Source organism: Zingiber officinale, chromosome 8A (genome assembly GCF_018446385.1).
Source record: "Zingiber officinale cultivar Zhangliang chromosome 8A, Zo_v1.1, whole genome shotgun sequence".
In the NCBI taxonomy this organism is placed as follows: Eukaryota; Viridiplantae; Streptophyta; class Magnoliopsida; order Zingiberales; family Zingiberaceae; genus Zingiber; species Zingiber officinale.
This window is the reverse complement of record NC_056000.1, coordinates 5,651,299-5,672,595: the sequence shown is the minus strand read 5'-3', so window position 1 is coordinate 5,672,595 and position 21,297 is coordinate 5,651,299. Positions and strand designations below refer to the sequence as shown.

The 21,297-nt window shown below is 37.4% G+C and overlaps 3 protein-coding genes across 8 annotated transcripts; all 3 read right to left on the bottom strand.

Moving 5' to 3' along the window:
* Positions 1-4,392: 4,392 nt before the first annotated feature.
* LOC122009828 lies at positions 4,393-5,046 on the bottom strand. Its single transcript, XM_042566135.1, has one exon. The coding sequence runs from the start codon at positions 5,044-5,046 to the stop codon at positions 4,393-4,395; it is 654 nt and encodes a 217-aa protein (XP_042422069.1).
* A 1,761-nt stretch (positions 5,047-6,807) lies between these two features.
* On the bottom strand, positions 6,808-9,161 carry LOC122012101 (two-component response regulator ORR9-like). Its single transcript, XM_042568556.1, has 5 exons — positions 8,411-9,161; positions 8,216-8,307; positions 8,047-8,124; positions 7,898-7,968; positions 6,808-7,330 (listed from the first exon to the last, which is right to left on the bottom strand). The coding sequence occupies exons 1-5, from the start codon at positions 8,511-8,513 to the stop codon at positions 7,084-7,086; spliced, it is 591 nt and encodes a 196-aa protein (XP_042424490.1). The 5' UTR covers positions 8,514-9,161; the 3' UTR covers positions 6,808-7,083.
* A 717-nt stretch (positions 9,162-9,878) lies between these two features.
* On the bottom strand, positions 9,879-20,713 carry LOC122012099 (F-box protein At3g54460-like). Of its 6 annotated transcripts, none has more exons than XR_006120124.1 (10): positions 20,041-20,713; positions 16,511-19,150; positions 16,220-16,433; positions 15,831-16,109; positions 15,698-15,757; positions 15,491-15,621; positions 14,117-14,231; positions 12,582-12,731; positions 10,071-10,217; positions 9,879-9,984 (listed from the first exon to the last, which is right to left on the bottom strand). XR_006120124.1 is itself a non-coding variant. In XM_042568549.1 (9 exons), exons 1-8 carry the CDS (start codon positions 20,532-20,534, stop codon positions 12,585-12,587), a joined length of 4,080 nt encoding a protein of 1,359 aa, XP_042424483.1. In that variant the 5' UTR covers positions 20,535-20,713; the 3' UTR covers positions 9,879-10,217; positions 12,582-12,584. The 6 variants fall into 6 exon arrangements, 4 of the variants coding, with proteins under 4 accessions (XP_042424483.1, XP_042424485.1, XP_042424484.1 ...); XR_006120125.1 differs by having other exon boundaries at positions 10,071-10,149; XM_042568549.1 differs by having other exon boundaries at positions 9,879-10,217.
* Between the last annotated feature and the right edge of the window lie 584 nt (positions 20,714-21,297).

The following is a 21,297-nucleotide window of genomic DNA, read 5'->3' as shown; positions in this document are numbered from 1 at the left end:
TTAAGCTTCCCGTGTTCGCCCCGAACACACAACTTAACTTCATCAATAATAATTCATACCACTAAAGAATTATTATTGAACTACCGCACCAATCCCAAATTACATTTTGGGCTCCTTCTTATTGTAAGTGTGTTAGTCTCCCTGTGTTTAAGATGTCGAATGTCCACTAATTAAATGAGTTACTGACAACTCACTTAATTAATATCTTAGTTCCAAGAGTAGTACCACTCAACCTTATCGTCATGTCGGACTAAGTCCACCTGCAAGGTTTAACATGACAATCCTTATGAGCTCCTCTTGGAGACATTATCAACCTAGATCACTAGGACACAATTTCCTTCTATAATCAACAACACACACTATAAGTGATATCATTTCCCAACTTATCGGGCTTATTGATTTATCGAACTAAATCTCACCCATTGATAAATTAAAGAAATAAATATCAAATATATGTGCTTGTTATTATATTAGGATTAAGAGCACACACTTCCATAATAACTAAGGTCTAGTTCTTTTATCAAGTCAGTATAAAAAGAACTTATCTAAAATGGTCCTACTCAATACACTCTAAGTGTACTAGTGTAATTATATATATAGTTAAAATAAACTAATACCTAATTACACTACGACTATTCCAATGGTTTGTTCCTTTCCATTTTGGTCGTGAGCTACTGTTTATAATTTATAAGGTGCTGATAACATGATCCTCTGTGTGTGACACCATACACCATGTTATCTACAATATAAATTAATTGAACAAATACATTTATCATAAATGTAGACATTTGACCAATGTGATTCTTATTTCTAGATAAATATTTATACCAAAAGCTAGGCTTTTAGTATACATCCTAACAAGTACGATGACATACCTTGACTTAGGGGGCGCTCTCTAGTAGATCAGTGAGCTAGTCATGATGCTGATTGAGTCACCGTGACCCGGAAGAGTAGATGAATGTGAGTTGGTTGAGGAGCTGGATCTGGGGGTGACGACCCGGAGCTAGATGTGCCATGGATCCGAAAGGAATTATGCATGCCAGAATACCCTAGCCGCTTGAAGGCCGAAACACAGCACATGACACGCAGGCCAGAATATAATAATAGATCGCATGCTCAAATGCTACAGTGGCACGAAGGTCGGATCGTAATAATGACTCACAAGCCGAATAATACCAACAACTTACAATCATAATAGTGGTTTGAAGAGCAAAACATAATGGCTCAATGGTCGAAAACAAGCTAGATCAGGGCGGAGTGGAATGCTGAACCATCAGATTCGATGATAGGGGTGTCGGTTAGTCTGATTCAATAGCGCGGGCGCCGGTAGTGATGCTAACAGTGGCGTCGGTAGCTGGTGGTTGTTCACAGGGGCTATAGAGTGGGCGAGAGGTGACGTTGTGGTGTTGGCGTGGAGACGAAGAAAGGGTTGTCGAAGCTAGGGAGGCAGTGGTGACGACCTCAATGCTAGAGACGGTGTTGACAGTAGGCTCCTGTAAGGTCTGTCGGCGAAAGAAGTTGTCGATGAGAGGAGGAGAGGGGGCTGCCTGCGCGTGGACGATATATATATCCGCATCAAATTGAATTGAACATTGATCACGGAGATAAAGTGGAAATTGTGAAAAAATTATATGAAACTTTAGATGAGAATGAAAATTTTTAATTCATGATCATAAACTCCACTCTAATTTCTACGCTCCTTGCTTATCAAATTCAGTAGTGTTGCTCTAATTTCACAAACCAAGACACATTTGATTTTGTAATTGAAGTGTCACTAATTGAACTCAATTCTCCTTCAGGCAGAGAAGCCTCATTTACAGCAGTGTAAGCACAGAAAGAAGGAAGCTAAACAAAACAATAGAAGCACACAAGTGTTGTTACAAGTTCTTGAATGAATTTAAAAATTTATGGACCAAAGCTGTATTTATAGCCTTGGTCGGGGCGCCTGAAAGGGTTCAGGCGCCTAGGAGGGGTTAAAATTTTATCCCCTTCACAACGGATCACGTTTGACCGCAATCCGATCAAGATTCAATTCCGAGCGCTCGGACCACTAAAGTCAACAATGTTGACTTTTGGTTCGGGCCCTCTGCTCTGGTGCTGCTCGCCTCGGTCCGGTTCTGCTTGCTTGGGTGATTTCAGCCAACCGAAATAAGGCTCACCCGAACCCAATTTCGGCCTTATCGAGCAACCTTTCGCTCCGTCTTCTCGTCCCTCAGAAACGTCACGTGCCTCCTATTCGTCCGCCTGCGTGCTCTTCCGCAGCACCTCGTACCTCAGACGCACCGAGCCCGTCGGCTCTCTCTCGTGTCGTCCTTCTCGCTAGTTGTGTCTTTTGTTCGACTCCCTGTGCTCCTAAGCTCCTACACACTTAGACACAAGGTTAAAATATCATAGAACCTAACTTAACTTGTTGATCACATCAAAACAACCTTGGGGTTCCAACAGCTGACCCAAATATGATCATGTCAGGAAGCTGAGAAGACGGAACCTACCAATGTGATGTGGCTGAAATGTTGACCAAATTGTTATGTCCCGGAGGTGGAGGGTATGATGAGCTGTTTTCTATGTTGACTAAGACGTCAGAAGGTCTCTAATCAACGCTAGTTGTAGGCAGAGTCCTGGTTTTCCCAGTCCCTGACACTTCGATGCTCGAGGCAGATCTTACAGATATATAAGGAGCAGGAAAATAGTTAAACAAGGAAATGAATGAAGAGTGAGTACGATGACATACCTTGACTTAGGGGGCGCTCTCTGGTAGATCAGTGAGCTAGTCATAATGCTGATTGAGTCACCGTGACAGAGAAGAGTAGATGAATGTGAGTTGGTTGAGGAGCTGGATCTGGGGGTGACGACCCGGAGCTAGACGCGCCATGGATCCGAAAGGTAGTATGCATGCCAGAATACCCTAGTCGCTCGAAGGCCGGAACACAGCACACGACACGCAGGCCAGAATATAATAATAGATCGCATGCTCAAATGCTACAGTAGCACGAAGGTCGGATCGTAATAATGACTCACAAGCCGAATAATACCAACAACTCACAATCATAATAGTGGTTTGAAGAGCGAAACATAATGGCTCAATGGTCAGAAACAAGCTAGATCAGGGCGGAGTGGAATGCTGAACCATCAGATTCGATGATAGGGGTGCCGGTTAGTCTGATTCAATAGCGCGGGCGCCGGTAGTGATGCTAACAGTGACGTCGGTAGCTGGTGGTTGTTCACAGGGGCTATAGAGTGGGCGAGAGGTGACGTTGTGGTGTTGGCGTGGAGACGAAGAAAGGGTTGTCGAAGCTAGGGAGGCAGTGGTGACGACCTCAATGCTAGAGACGGTGTTGACAGTAGGCTCCTGTAAGGGCTGTCGGCGAAAGAAGTTGTCGATGAGAGGATGAGAGGGGGCTGCCTGCGCGTGGACGATATATATATCCGCATCAAATTGAATTGAACATTGATCACGGAGATAAAGTGGAAATTGTGAAAAAATTATATGAAACTTTAGATGAGAATGAAAATTTTTAATTCATGATCATAAACTCCACTCTAATTTCTACGCTCCTTGCTTATCAAATTCACTAGTGTTGCTCTAATTTCACAAACCAAGACACATTTGATTTTGTAATTGAAGTGTCACTAATTGAACTCAACATTGACTATGGAAATTAAAATGGAGGATATATATATATATATATATATATATATATATATATATATATATATATATATATATATATATATATATATATATATGGAGATGTACGAAGGGAAAAAAAATTGAGAGCTATGAAAAATTGGGTGGGAAACCATATGAATTGATAGATTTCAAATTGTAAGAAAAAGGAAAATTCTGAGACAGGAGGAATGGTAAAATCTGACACATTTTCGCTCAAAAATAATGCAAAAATTATTCACTAACAAATCCTCAACTGAATAATACCCTCTCATGGAAGATGAACTCCTCAAAATAATAGAAAAAATATTCAGAGATAGGAGATTTCCTTTTAAAAAATCCTCTTAGAAGATGAACTCCAACACCAAGAGAGCTTTCTAAACGCATCCATCTAAAATCATAAACTTGAGGGAATATACAAAACGATAACTCATTGATCACTAACGGTAACAATATAATGTTGTATGATCCTAAACATTAAAAAGTATAATTCTTTATTTTTTCCAATTAAATCACACTGAAATGAATTTCAAGTACAATGAAAATTAATTAATAATACAATAATTAACAAAGAGTTTATTAGATCGATGCGATTGGTGTTTTTTCATCAATGCAGGTATTCCATTCGGAAAATATATCCGTGATCTTAGGAATTAATTATTTGGAGTTGAGAGTATTAATTTAATAGTTAATCTAAATCCAACTAACTAATTATATTGTTTTTTCTACGTAATCTTCTCCAACGCTAACTTAGCTGGCGACATTAATAACTTGCTTGTTGAGTGCAGCATCCTCCTCTTCTTCTCCTTCTCCTTCTGCTTCTCCTTCTCCTCTATGCTTTCCAACTTTGGCGACCACGGCCGGCGATCCTTCGACCCCACCAGCTGCTCGTAGTGCTTCTTCAGCTCCGGCGTACTGCACAAAGCGCCGCTCTCCTCCGCATCGCAGACGGAGATCAGCTTGGTCACGAACTCCGGATGCACCTTGATGGACGCCCTCCCGTCGGCTCCCCTCACATACTCGAACGGAGATTTCCCCCCGCCGGCTACCTGAGGGGAATTTCGGGAGGCGGAGAGAGACGTCAGCGACGCGGCCGTGAGGGGGTCGTGCAAGTCCGGGAGCCGGTCGACGGGGAGGATGAAGTAGGTGTGGCCGGGGAGGAGCTGGTCGCCGACGGAGAGAGCGGGCACGGGGCGCCCGATGAAGAAGGAGTCGGCGTGGCAGACGACGTGGTCGTGGAAGCGGAACATGATCTCGCCGGCGAGGAGTGGCTTCGCGGCGCCGCGGGAAAGCGTGATCCGCTCAGTGGCGCCGCCCCAGAAGATGAGCTCGACGGCAGGAGCGGCAGCCTTGAGGCATGGCCAGAAGGCGTTTCCCATGATGATCAACAAGTTCACAAAGAGGAGGAGGAGGAGGAGGAGGAGGAGGCGGAGGAGAAGAAAGGGAAAGATTAGTACGATTGGATAAAAGGGCAACAATATAATTATATGGGTTGGTTATGATTTGACTCTGACCAACTTTTAATGTGGGAGACATGGTCAAAGTGAGCAGTTAGTCAACGAGTTACAAGATACATATCTATATGTACAGGTATAGAAATCTTATTATTTTATTAAAAATCTTCTTCTTTTATTAATTAATTTCGATGAATTCTAAAATAAATTTATGTTAATATTTTTTTTATTTACATTAAAAATAATTCCAAGATTTATTAGTAATTCCATAAACGAAATAATCAGTGATCTAGAGTTCGAGATTTAACTATGATATATTATTATGAATTTTTTCTCATCATTAATTTTCTCTGTTTGTTTTATATAAAAGAAATATAGTTTTTTTTAATACCACATCTTAGAATTGACAACACTATATCAAAGAAACTTTTATAAATATTTTAGGCCAACAATATTAAAAAATATACTTTTCTTAATTTTTTTACTAAGATAAGTATAATATTAAATTAAATTAATTTTTTTTCATAGGAAACGATGATACTCAAAAATTCAAATAATTCAAACTTTTAAATACTCAAATAATTCAAATTTTTAAAAATAATTTAAATTTTTAAATACTCAAATAATTCATATTTTTAAAAATAGACGCGTCTGCACGATGTAATTTTTTTTTTAAAATATATAATGATTAAAGTTTAAATCAAACTTTTGAGATATACAATGCATGTAAAAGTTGTCGACAAACTTTCTACCTTAATTAATAATGTCCCTAGACAAGTTAGAATGTGGATTGCGGATGGCCACGGCAGCAAAGTTATTTCGATTGCTACTTAATTAGTGGTGAGCAGCAAAAGATGACCCAGAAGTCAAACATGCAGAAATTGTATGTTTGAAAAAATATTATGAAAATCTGCAAGAAAGGGAAAGATGATATTAAGGAGAAGTATTGATTGATACAGTGAAACTTTCCAATTTGTAGATCCTTTGATTGCTTGTTCGATTTTGCTTCATCCATAAAAGCCGTTGACATTTTGGCCCCTGGAGTTTGCCGGGCCACCATTCGGACTTCAAGTGAGAATTCAATTGTTTTTAGTTTTAATGGATTTGAGAACTTTTGGATGAGATGGAGATACGTATAAATCTGAGGGCTAATTCAAAACTTCAAAAATCATAGTATGGAAAATTGCCATAGAGTAGAGTGTTGTGCATGCGTGGCTTGGTGACGTACACACGTTGGAGTTGCACATGTTTAACACGTTTAAGATGCTTTCATTATCTTGCTACGAACAGACACGTCATTGCACACATATGTAAACTAGTTAATTAGATCTAGTTAGCATTTCTTTTTCACAAATGTGAAGAACATGAAGAACTGAGAAATCCTATGGATTTCTGGATTTTCCATGCATGTATCCACGCAGTTTTGGGGAGGACAATTAATCCCAATATCAATATATATATATATATTGAATTTTTTTGTTAAGGCCGCTAAATTACAAGCAAAAGTCAGCAGTGATATATATATATATACTCATTTTCAAAACTAGCTAGATTCGTTGTCTGATCGTCTAAGATTCAATGGATTGATTATGAGCACGTTTAAGATAATACGTATGGTCTATTCTTCCTGGTCAAACCCTGGATGCTAGCTAGCTAGCTAGCTGTGGTCCCTGACTCGTGAAAAACTAAGAACAAGGGTTCAGTGAGTCACTGAAAAGCTTCCCACAATGCATGACAATAAATTGATTCTCTGGAAGCTCGAGGAACACAATAATGACACATGTCTACACATCTTCTTTCCTTCCTAATTCCCTAAAGAAAGAAGTGTATGTGTCGAACATCAATGGTTTTGTGAGGAAAACTAGAATATCCGGAAAGTAATAGGTGTATGTGTTTGAATTAATTGCAGGAGAAGAAATTAAGAAGTAAAAAATGGTAATTGAGAAACTAGCTCTCTTCATTTCATGTATATGCCGAGCTGCTACAGGACAATCTTGGCCTTGTTTTCTCAGGCTTAAGTTCATCATCATCCATGGCGGCTTTTCTTTTATGACTGACATTTCCGTCGTTGCTGTTTTTTTCCTCTGGTTGTGATTGCTGTTGTTGCTCTTCTTTCAGTTTTCCTTTTTGCATATAAGGTCTGAGCTTTGTCATGTCTGAAAGCTGCATGGGCTTGAGAAAGAACTCTTCTGCTCCACCTTCAAGGCATCTGCCATCAGTGCATCATTAATTTCCATGTCCAATGCGATATCAAATCTAAAGGAGAATATTGAGCAAATCTAATAAAAATAAGGCAAAGGGTTGTAGGACGTTTGGGTACTTCACTGGAATTCACTTTATTCTTGATTCCTAACAAGGTATGACCCCATGATAGATGACTCCAAGGACACATTTATGTATGTGAAGGACCACTTGATAGTTGATAGACTGAATCCTTTGCCCTCAAAATAATAATAATAATAATAATAATAATAATAATAATTCCACCTATTGCCACGAGACAAATTGATTATAATTTATTTTTTTAAAGAACTCCATTTCCATTTCTAAGAAAGTATCTTTTGAGAAAAGAATTCCTAGATCATCATATTACTTCCCACCAAACCTTAAAGAAGATCTAGAACTACGGCTCATCCTTTTTCCTACTTTACCTTTTATTAAAGTTCCCTCAATCGTAAAGTTGTCAAAACAGAATCTGGCGCTAGAATATAATTAAAAAAACAATTCACTTTGCTAACTATTTCTCTGATAACTGTTAGATATTAATCTTTCTCACCTATTGATCCTTGAAGGCACGTTCTCAGAGGACATGATCACAACTGGAATGTCCTTCAAAGACGATGAACCCTGATACGAGTAACACAAACAGACATAAAATCTTGTAACAAATTAGAGTGAAGGTAAGGAAACAAGAGCCAAAAGTACCTTAATTCTCTTGAGAAGATCATACCCTGTCATTCCGGGCATGCAGTAATCTGTTATGATCAAGTTCACCTCAATCTCCTATGAATCAAAATTACCATCAAATGTTTCATCAGAAACTCATATCTTCAGGAATCCATGTTGCAAAATTAATTGATCAGTTGATGATTACATTCTTATCTGGTGAATCAGGTGATAAGACACCCGGTTCCTCTCTCAGTCCCAACAATTCAAGAGCCTTGCTCACCGAATCCACTGTGGTAACTGAAGCATCAAAGAAACTGCTTGTTAAAGAGAGAAAGAGAGAGAGGGGAAAAAAAGGAAATTAAATCAAATAAGTGACAATTGTCCTTATCAATGGAAGTACCTTGGTAGGATGAGGTCGTGAGGAGCCTCTCAATGAGCTTCCTGTCAATGAGACTGTCATCTACAGCCAACACATGAAACTGTGCCTGTCTATCAACACCCATATTTTCTTATCTTGCTTGCTTGCTTTCTTTCTTTCTGTAATCAAGTGATGCCGAAGAGAGGAATCAAATGGCAGAGAAGACGAGGAAGAGGCGATGAAGGTTCTCCTTCTCCTTCTCCTTCTCCTTGTCCTTCTCCACCTTGCCTAGCCTTGTTTTGTTTTGTTTTTTGTTTGTTTATCAACATCCAGCGAGGAAATCAAATGCTATGAACTATAGCCATCAGATTTCACCCCCCAAATCTTCACTCAATCTTTGAATTGGATACCAAGCAAAGCCACTACCACCTCCTCTCTTCATGGCTTCCTTTGATCTCTTGTTTTATTTATAAGCCATCTCCTCGCTTGTCCCTCCGGAACAACTCAGCCACACCAACGTGAGCCCATCTCCTCCACCCGACTGCTTCAAGATGCGTGCCAAGGAGGAAGGCAGGCGCTGGTGGGGGACCACCCAATCCTCGCACAAGATTCGGTGACGTCATCCTTGGCCTATATTTGCAGAGTTCTTGTGGTCTTTGCTGTATCCTCTCCTACCCCGCAAGGCAATTCCATGTGATCCCTTCTAGATTTGCCTCCTCGACTCCTCTTCCTCCTGTCTCCAAGTATCTTTTCCAATCTGCTTCTTTATCCCTCTCGCTTGGCAGACTAATCGGACAATTATTTTTTTAGATATATATATATATATATATATTCTAAAAATGGTTAAATAAATCATAAGCACCACCACCCTGTCTACCGACATTCACAGTGAGAGTTGTTAAAGACTTAAATATTCCTCATGACTCGTGAGGTTTGGTTGGATTAATTCCGGTCGGTCGGTGTAAATTAATTCCTCGGGGATACTGTTTTGCTGATTAAACAATTAAGTTGGGGGGAGGTGGATGTGTATAAATTTAATTCTTGGTATCACTATCCTTTCATTTTCCCGTGACTAGCCAACAAGACTAGGCTGGTCCAGTTTTCTGTTGGCTGGGGAGGGGTATCAAGAATGTCGTTTGTGGATCTGAAGGACAAAATGGAGTGAATAGCAGCATTTTCTTGTGCTAGAAAAACAACCAAGGTGAGGCGCTACTTGTTCCTTCTCTATCGACTACTCAGACAGGGTTTGACACTGAAGAGACATGTTTTGATTCCCAAAATGTACAAATACTATTTTAAATTATCTCTTATCCTTTCTCTTTTTCACTCAGCAAAACTGAATAAACTCCCTTTCAGAATGTACGAGACTTTCTTTTAAAACGACACTAAGTGAAAGACATTTAATTTAAATTTGAGGCTTTATTTCTCGATGATTTACTGGCTTATAATCGCGTTTTTTAAAAGAAAATTTTCCCATTTTGTTTACCTTTAGTTGCACTTAATGGCAATATAAAGAATGGGAGTTTTTCTTCACATAATCAGATGCCTTGTCAGTTCCAACGAAAGCTACATCTAGACATGCTTTTCCATGCATATAAATATTTAGATGGAACTTCCTGCAAAATCAGCTGATCATATATTAGAACATTGCAAAATGCAGAAATCTACAAAACAGAGGGAGCCAGTGGTCAGCCAACACAACTTGGAACGATTCATCTCCCGTAGATGATAAAAATGTCAGACGATCATGAAAATGAGGCACGTAGTGGCCACTTCCAACCCTGCATTTGAAAGTATATGAGCACCATTAGGGGCAAAATCTTGTCAGCGTACGATCTTTTATAATTTCCTGTAGAGAAAATGTTAGTAGTTTAGCAGTTGCAATTTTTCTTTAAATCAGAAGTCAGATCAGAAATTGCCAAATAAAAGTTTCACAGAACACTGTTTTCTGAAATCGGATTTACTGAGAACTTGCATATGCATATATGGTTGAGTTGAGAAAAATAAATGTCCTTGATATTTTCTGCAGAAACTTCATAAACCAGAAAAGTAGACCTGGAAATTCTTGCTCAATTTATCTATTTGTATTTCAAGGAGACTTAGAACATCCACAGTGGAAGCTCCTCTTGGCACGGAGGGAGCTCCCTCCCAAAGTGCGAGGGGCTCCTTCCCCTACGGGGTTACGGAGCCGCTCCTTCACGTTGTTTTTTATTATTATTATTAAAATAAATTTTTTAATTTAAATGTGATAGTGGAGGTGTTTTTAATTAGGGGAGAGATATGTGGCGTGAGGGTTTAAAACATGTAGGACCCATAAAAGAGTTTTTGAGAGGTTTTTTTTAATAGTGGAGAAATGTGTGAGGTTTTTTATTTTTACGTGGCGCAGATGTGACAACAAGGGAACTCTCTAAGAGGTCTCACGACTATGGATGCTCTTATGATGCTTGTGCTATGAATAAGGTAAGTGTGCTAATCACATACTAAAAGTTGTGATGCTACACCAGGAATGATTTCAAAATTTTACTCAGCACCACTTAGTAACAGTCAATAATAATATTAATCATTAGAACCCTCAGCGAATAACATATTAATGTATTATTATCCATCCAGTCCACATTTGTGGTTCAACATAGATAAAGCATTACACATCATAGTTAGAGTTCTAGTGGGGAATGGCTCACATTATTCCAGTTCAATTCACAAGAAAAAAAATACAGATCTAAAACAGCATATCAGAAGGAAAAAAAAAAGAATTCTCACGACCAACTAATATTAATTTAGGTCTGTCCAGTGCAATTTAGAAACCCTTGGAGATCTCAGATACAATATCAAAAAATTTTAGTATTAGTGGCTACCAAACTTTTTCAGGTGCAGTTATTGCAACTTATTATATATAAATAATTAGATGATAATAACATTTCAAACTTAAGCATTTACAGCTTTCAGTTTCTCACCTACTAAGCTAGTTAGCACCTTTTAGTCAGGTGGATACTGTTGATTAAGATCAAATCAATGACACAAACACATCCTTGTTTTGTGGATACTGATGATACAGTTTATCTATGAAAGAACCTAGTATAACATGTAGTAGCTGCGTGATTTCATCATGTTAACCTCTCACAGCATCACATGCTATGCAATGATCATTTGACATGTACAATTCTGAGACCTTAGTAGCTAGTAATTTGATACTCAGGTTGCAAAAACAAGAAACACAATCTCCATTTTAGGAGTTGCAACCATTTGGAGATGATTAAAAGGAAATCTTTCAACAAAAGGGTAGCTTGAGTTTCTTCTTTCTCACTGTACTTCATGTCCAATCATCTTGCAGTCATAATGTTCATGGTTTCTAATTTTGTTTTCATCTTGGAAGAGTATAAAATTGGAAGGAGATTCTGTTAAACAAAACTAAAATGTGCTTAGAATCAGCAGCTTGTTTCATATATGTGATTATATAATCTACTTAGGTGGAGTTGAAATATATTGGCCAAAACACATTTGTAATGGCATTTAGTTAAATAATGTAAATATTTCCACATCTTTCACTACTAGGAATTGTTTAGCAACATGAAATCAGAGGGGCCATACAAGATCAGTTGGAAGAATAACTTGAGAGTTGCAAATGAAAATTTGAAATCATCCAAAGATCAATGATTCTTGTTTGTATATATATAGTCGATTACCACTTAACCTGTTGCTACTTTTCTTTATATGATTTCATAATCACAATTCACGCCCTAAATCATGGAACATCAATAAGACTCACATTCTATATTTAATCTCAATTGCCAAATAAAAGGATGCAAAGGTCATTGTCATTTTTATTTTATTTAATCTGGTTAGGGCACATTATTTCTTGCATGGGATACCATGATCATTATCACCCCCATGTCTCCAATGTTTTTTTCTTGTCTCAAGTCTACACATAGGCATATATATTAAATCTATATTATGTGGGAACTGTTACTATTATTTCCTTCTAAATGTTCTTGCTATTTTCTCTCTCCTCCTTTTCCCCCTCTTCCCTCAACAGGGTCTTGCAATTTCTCTGGAGGATCATGTGTTGATGTGTAACAAACATATGCCAGCATCCCATAATCAATCCAGGATATTTGTTAGCATAGTAAAAAAAAGAAGACAATGTCATATGCTATGCAAGACCTTATAAATACTAATTGATAATTCAGAAGTTAACAAGTGATGGATACAATACCTTTTATGCCTTTACATTTGTATGCACAAAGCTTAATTGGGCCAAATAATTGCTTTCTGCAAAATCATGGACTGTACGATGGGCTCTAGTCCCTTCATATTCATCTTTTCCAACTTCTTGCTTTAGTGTTCTTTCACAAGCACTGAAATCCTGTAAAAACAGGTGAAGTTAGTGCTTACTGGTACATCAGATTTAATCTAAAATATTAAACTCATAAAACATTTTAAACTCTCAAGCAGGAGAAATGCAGTTATGATTCATTAAATAAATAATAATTCACTTGACATCTAGGCCTACTAAAGGTCATTTGAAGCAACTTTTTGACTTAGACGAGGTAAAAGATTATTTTATTATTTAAAATAATGATGTGGATGAATGAGGATAAATCTTTTCGGTACCTAATAGATAGTCACTACAAAGTTAATAAAAACACCATGGTGGGATCAACTATGATGTCAATTGCTACAACTACCTAGTGCCTTCAAAAATGGAAGACCACTTTATTCGACATCCATAAATCATCCAATTGGTCAGGGTCCAGCATTCCAATGAAAACTTGCACCATATTATCGGAGAATAACTAAATTAATTAATTATACTTGGTCATGGTGTAACAGATGAAGGCTCTTTAGGACACCTTGTGTTGGTAAGGTGGTACTAGGTGCACCAAAGAAAAGGAGGATAATCTAGGAAGAAAAGAAAGGACGAGAAGAAAAATACAAAAAGATGAAAATAAAGAGAACAACAAGACAGATGGATAAACGAGACAGACTATGGGAGAGATAGAAAGAGAGAGAGTAGCAAAGAAGATATTAGTATATGGAAATGTAGGTTTTTAACTGATTGAACAGGTATCACAAATCATGCAAACGAAACAAATTGGACCAGCATGTACTATACTACAATTTCACATCCATTATTTATTGATACAGCAGTAGATTATGTGAATGCATGCTTCTAAAGGAACAAATCCTCAATGACCTGACCACCCAAAAATGATCCAACTAATTATCGACAAAGAATCACCTGAGAAGATGAATGAATTCAATCTAATCATTGAAGGAAGATTTATCATTACAAACAACAACCTAACTATATTGACGTTTTTATAAGGATTATCTTCTCATCATATCATAAATGGTGATGGATGCACGTGAATATAGCAAGGTAAATTTATTCAATCATATTAAAAGAGATTCAGAGAACAAGGCCAAAGATCTAACAAAATAGTGACTGAAATTCTACTTAAGTTTTCCTAAATATGGCAGTTTTTAAAACAGAACTAGCATTACAAGCCCTAGGATATGCTTTTTAAGGATGATATATAGTATATTGGTTTGCATTATGTGTTTCACAAATCAAACTTCTTAGCTTTAGTATTGAAATTGGTATATACTACTCTTCATTTTTTGAGAACATGAGTAGCTTAATGATCAGTAATAACCACAGTTTGAATGAAGCACTACATCGAACATGATTTTTAAAATAACCAATTGAATGGACTAAACAGACCGCAGAAAGGAGAATAGAAATACCTGCAAAAATTTGACCATTTGTTCTTCAATGGTGCCATGCATTGCCAATGTTTCTACACTAATTGGACGAGTAGCACCCATGCGATGGGCACGACTAATCACTTGTTCTTCCATGCTGTTATATGTTGCAAAAAGTATTGCATAAGCCACACCCAATTTTTCTTTAGAAACGACAAAAGGGAAATACATGCAATAGTAAGGTAATGAAAAGGGAAATAAAAAGAAAAGAGAGGATTAAGATGGATTACCATTTTTTTTAAGGCCTGAAATGCTATCTTACCGAGAGAAAACAAAAATAATAAATAATAAATAATAAAAAACAAAAGTGCATAACTGAATCCCAATGAAGATCCAAACTTATAGCATGATCAACAAAGGATAATTACAAGTTAGTTATACTTATATGATCAGTGGTAAGCACTCATCTATTATATATATTAAACAATCTGAACAATTTGGTATTTAGCCTAAAAATCAATGGCCACTTAGAAACATGTCTTTATGGTCCAATTAATGGCTGTTGTGCGTCAGCATGATTGCAAACTATGAAACCTTCTAGCAACATTGTTATTCTTATTCTCATATTCATATAACTCTCTTCTTATGAATTTTTCTGAATGCTCATTTATTACTATGTATTAATGTTTTCGCCACCCGTTTGATTTCCTCTTTATCTTATTTTGACAAAATTATTTTTATATTTATTTATTTTATTATTTTGATTTAATCGCACATATAGTTATGATTGTTTAACTATTTTGTTAAATATATTCCAGATAAGTTAATTATTTTCATTATTAAAATGTACATTGTAGAGAATATTATTCTGATTTTTTTTAAGTAAATTATTCCTAAAACTTGAATATAGTAAAAATACTCTATGTTTTAAATCATTCTACATGTAAATATTTCTAGAAATGAGTATCCTATTAATTCTATTTAATTTGAGTCCAAAGAATTTTAGGATAGAACCTAGAGGGAAAATATTTTATAAATTTGAGAGATTAATTAAAACTATTAAAGTATTGAGAAAATTTATATGATTTAATAAGAGTAGCATAGTTAAACATCCTGGTCTACGCTGCAATCTAGTTGGGATGGCAAAAGTTGACACAACCAGATGCAATTTGGCGTGAAGTAACTAAGTTTGAATCATAAATGGTTGTGAATCATGGTCCATGGAATTGCCCTGGGGCCAGTAGCAGGAGCTATTAGAATCATGGTTTGGTCCTTAATGGTACAACTGAAAATTTTATCAATTGAACCATCACCATCCTCATCCATTGAGCTATATGAATCTTGCTCCTCCATTGAGCTTATGCAAGGCTATATCACTAGCAAGAAAAAAAATGTACACAGCAAAATAGAATATACCTTCTATCCCATATAGGTTCCATCAGAAATACATTTGTCACGAAGCTCAAATCTAGACCCAAGGCTGCACTTCCATCCATTAGCAAAACCATGCAATTGGGGTCAAGCTGAAAAGTCATCAATGACTTCATCTAAAAGAAAAAAAATAAGTTCAATGAGAACCCCACAGGAAGAATTTGGCTTTGTAATTTGTTAACCGTTTCAGACCTTGTTGCTGGAATGCATTGGACTGTACATTCTAGCAAAAGAAATCCCTGCAACTGTCAACTAAAACGTAGAAGAGATCAATAACCCTTTACTGCAGGTTAGGCAGATAAACAAATCTTATTATCATAGGTACCTGCTGTTCAATAACATTTATGTGCTCAAGAAATTGAGAAAAAACAATCACTTTCTCAGTCAATATCTTACAAGAGTTGCTATTCTGCAGGGACCAAGCTTCCTGGAGATCTAAAAACCTATAGTTTGTCTTCGAATAATAAATTTCTATCTTGCTATTATCTATTTCTTCCACAGAGGAACCAATTTTCCTGTTTGTTTCTTGTAGAACCTTTAACCGCTCTACTAAGTATGCAACTTTGCTGCTACATGTTGATTGCCAATCTGGATCCCAGTTATCCTGTGGGAAACAACATGATACTAAAATCTCCAGCAAAAGTGGTAGATACAATATATTGATAATTCTCAAAATAAAAAATAATGCATTGATAATAACAAAGAATGGCATGCCTGTTTATACGATGGCTGTAGCTCAATAAGATCCTTGGGAACAGGCCACTTTGGATTTGGATTTTCTGGTCGCGCTAATGTTTCTGGAGATTGCATTTCATAAGCATTATCACAGCCAGGTAGGGTGCATCTACAACTGTCCAGTGCAACACAGTCAAGGCATAACAGATGCTGGCATGGTGTGATAACAGGTAATCTACATGACTCTTTGCACCTAAAAGGAGAAACAGATTAAGAAATCTTAACATTGATAGACACCATCCATTGGGAAATTTAATATGCTTCAATTACCTGTAGCAACTACAACCATTCAAAAGAGAACTCTTTATGAAAACAGCTTCTTCTGAAAGAGGATCAAGACCTTTTTGTACCAGCATATCCATTGTTTCCTGTATATCTTGACCGGCATTTGTCACCTTGATATGTCCAGCAACACAGCAAGATAGTCTGAGATTCCTAATGGTTCTACTGCGAAATTTCCATTGTTTCGGGTTCAAAAGTGACTCAATATGAGAAGGATCATTCCAGTCAGCCATTAATATATTTCGACGAACTGTGAGAACTAATTCATTGTAGCTTGCTGCGTGCTGTTCAGTAAAATTTAAAAAAGTTATCTTTCTGATGCAAGGAGGAATATTTTTTATATCTATTTTCCTTGAACTAATCATAACCCTCTTAAGTAAATCAAGAAGACGTAACCTTGCTTCTTCTATCTTCACTTCAAAGGGTCTAAGTATACCTGCCTCCCATGATTCCTGATTTTGGCCATAAACCTCATCATGAAGAAATCTGAGCATAGGTTGAAGATGAGATACTTGACTATTAGGAGTATTTGGGGTTGGTGTACCAGTCAAAATCCATCGACTTGATGCTGTCAAAGAAACAGCCATCTGTAATTTGTTTGTCAAGCTGAGACTTGAACCCAGTGTATGTCCTTCGTCTAACATTATCCTAAGCCAGTGAATTTGCATTAGGGCACTCCTCTTGCGAGGGCCCCATTCTGCACTTAACTTGTTGAAGGTGGTTAGTACAATGTCATAATCCCAAGCAAGATTGTGAGGAGAAGGTTTTTTGTTGTCAATCCACACAAAGACACGCAGCTGACCAGGGCAAACATGCTTCTGAATTTGAGATATCCAGTGATCCACTAGATTTGCTGGGACAACAATTAAAGTAGCTTTAGACAAATACAACCTATTTTGGCCGAATGGTTCAGTCAGAGAAATCCTAAGTGCTGCAGAATCAAAGGCCAAGTTATCAAGTGCTAACGGATAATACCACTTTATTGTGCCATGTTCAAGCTTTCTAACAAGACCAAATGCTTGAAATATTTTCTGGTACCCATGAGCCTCTCTTGTACATTCTTCCCAGGGTGCAATTATAATTGGCCGTGTCAAACCATTTTTTTCCATCTCTTCTAACTTTCTTTGTGAGAGATTGGCCAGCCATTTCAAAGCCTTATTTGTTTCAGAATTAATCAATGTGAAATGCTCTTTTAGCACACTTATGAAAAATGAGATATTTTGCTCTTTCCCATGTGCCGTTCCTTTTGCATAAAATCCAGGCAAACATGTTATTCTTCTTTTAGAGTCCCAAGACTCTTCTGCAGCAATACAACTGCGATGCATAGGATCAGTGTTCATACTGCAAAACCAAGCTGCTGTAGAATCAAGTATACTTCTCTCAGATATCTTTCGCCACTTTCTGCAAGCATCACACTGCACCCATATCTCACTAGAATCAGAATTAGCAATCTCCTTCCTAGGCTTTTTGTAGGAATTGCTAATAGCAGGAAAGACGGATTCTTTGTCATTAGCAAGTTTTCTTTTTACAGTATCTGAAGTACTTTTGCAGCCAACAGCATTTCCTGTACAAATTTTGCTTCTGTCACATGTTATTCCCTTTCCATATGTGTTCAAAAGATTTCTCTTAACTTGACTCAAGCTCCTAGCTCTCCTAGGCGTGAATCTATGAGGGCTTAGACTAGAGCTACCAGATAACTCATCCAACTTTGAGAAAGAGGAAACTGCACGTTGTACTGAAAATTCAAAATCCACAGATCTACTTCCATCACGCGGTGAGCAACTTGAGTTGTCAATGGAACCATGTTTCTCTTGTGACTGAAGACAGTGGGCCTCATCCCTTTGTGACACGGATCTTGTTCTCGCTGACAGAAAATTAGCTGAATTAGAACCATTGGCATAAAGTTCATAATAACCACATTTTTGGTCCATATTATGCATGCACCAAACCACTTCTACACCATGAGGAGCATCAGGAACTGTTCCATGAGTTTTAAGGATAAGAGATAATGCAGTTACGGTCTTCCCTAAACCAGGTTCATCGCAAAACATTCCACCGCGAAAATCACATACAGCAGGAGCTATTCCTGAAGATATTTCACCGGTAACAGAATTCATGTACAGAGAAAACCCATCCTCTGTCAAAAATTCCATGTACAAAGGGTGTTGCAAAACAACAGCATATTGCTCTCGTTTTAACATCCATTCAACTGCTGCCTCCTGGTGAGGGAAAAGCTTTAGTTTCATAGAAGGTATGATAGGTGTTGCCAATGATCTCAGATGGTGACAAGTGGATGCAACAACTACAAGATCCTTTGGCCCAAGCTTATTCAACACATTTGCCAAAACATCATCAGTGATATCCCATATACCTGGGCTTGCACATTTGTCATTAGGTATTATCCTACAAGATTGTGTCTTCCTTTCCTTTCCAATGCTAGGTAAGCTCTTGAAAATTTCATGAAGATCAAATAGATTACTATTGTCAGAATCAGATAGAGTACAATGCATTTTGCAGCCCAAGATACCACAATCATAACAGTTCCAAATGGACTGATCATTTGAAGTGCAACCATTGCCCACATTACAACTGAAAGCAATTAAAGAATTTCTGGCCTCCCAATTATCACTATAAGAGAACATTACTAGTTATTGTTAGAAAGATCAAGCTGTTGAGTCTTTGTATGAGTGATATCATCTAAAATAAATTTTATGAAATAAATTCATTTATTAAATAAAAAAGAAATAAGCAACAGAACTGTACGTGAACTAACACATGGGAAGTACAAAATCACCATTCCGGTTCTGTCTCTTACCAAAGAAAGGGAGATTTCCCAAAGGGTATACTTGGATTTCAGTTTTTTCTCAGAGCACTTTGCTTTTGACCAAAGGGTGCACCCCTTCGCATCTCTTTCTTTTTCTTCCCTAAATACGCCTATTAAGTAGTGTATTGATTTAATTTTCTTAAATAACCAAATGAACTCCAAATGAAAAAATAAGAAAATATTTGTGTTCCCTGAAGTATGAGAATTCAAATATGAATTCCTATAAGGTCTTACTTTTCCAATCTTGAAATATTTCAATCCACCTAACAATTTTGACAAAAATTGGTATATGGATTAAAACAATGTGAGATAAAAATAAGACTATATTTGTGTTTCTAGAAATGTGAGGAATTCAAAATTGTTCTTACTTTTCAATTTTGAAATGTTTTGATAAATCTAGCAGTTTTGAGCTGATGATGCATCCTACCTGTATTCCATTTTTCAAAAATAAACAGAAGGTACCTCAATAGTAATACATCCTAGACAAAGTAAATAACATTAATTTCACATGAACTTGCAAAAAGAGTTTCCTTGGAGATGAAAAAAGAGTTCGAAGACTTTGATAGCACGACTTCGAAGCAAATGAAAATGTGAAATCAAATTCAGTGTAATAAAACAAATGTAAAAAAAAATACGATTTTCTAGCGAGAAACTAGCATAGAAGAGCTAAAGAAAATAAATTGCGCTCAAATACCTTGCATGCTTGAACAGGCACGCAGCTAGGGCTCCAGATTTGGGAAACTGCCAGCCAGTCCAAATTGCAATCGGCAGGTATAAATCAACCAGCACTACTGCCCTCACCTCCCCGTCCTCTTTTGCAGAAACACTTACAACCCTGGCACCAATCGTCAAGCACTTGCGGGCGGTGAGCGCTTGCAACTGGTGAACCACGCTCATGCTCCCATTCACCAACCCGAACATCCTCCGCTTTTTTTTCTTCAAAAATGGGATCACGGCCCTGCCGCGAGATCCAGCCATGGCCTTTTCCGGAGTCGACGCAGCGGAGGCCTCAGCAGCTGTCAGAGAGGGGAGGGGAAGCAAAAGGGTGCCATCTTCCTGGGTACGGAACCCGACATTTGGGCCATCGGCGAAGAGGGAGCAGGAAGTGCCGGGACGCAAGGATTCAAGAGGCGATGGGGCGGAGAGGACGGCCTGGAGGAAGCCACATAATTTGTAGCCGGACTCCATGGAGAAGCCCGAATCGGTAGAGGCGGCGAGGTTAAGGGCTTCTATGAACCATTGAGGGGTTTAGGAATTCCTCGGCAACGGAGGAGGAAGAAACGGCGATGGGATCGACGCGGGGGAGGAGAGAGGAGAAATGCAATTGCAAAAGGGGAAGAGAGACCGGAGAAGCCCCGACTCGTGACGTGACGGGTGGGGGCAGCCGGGCCGTTACTTCGACAATCTTGTTTTTTTAAAAGAAAATAATAAAATGTGTTTTAAAAAATTAATTAGTAAGATTTCAAATTTTTAATTAGTAAGTAATGCGAACCTTCGGCTCCCATTCAATTTCCTATATATATATATATATATATATATATATATATCCTTAATTTTTTAATAAAATAAAATACAACGTAATTTAATTTAGTATATTTTTAAAATTGACAGCTCCGACCGATTAGAAATTTATCGACGATCTACTATTATTATTATCGAAAGATTTATCATTAGAAAACATAACCTACTACTACTATTATTATTATTATTATATATAATTTTTCTTAAATTTAACATATTTAAATTAAAATTTAATATATTTTTTATCAAATCATAATACAATTATTTTTCCGTCTCACCCATTAAGTTCTAGTTCATATTAATTGATTGACTTCGGGGCGATGCGATCGTTAAGACATGAGGTGTTATCACATAAGATCTTGGGATCGAAACTCGTCGTGACCGAGCATAACCTTCCCCATGTCTTGGTCATTGGCGAGCGAATCACCTT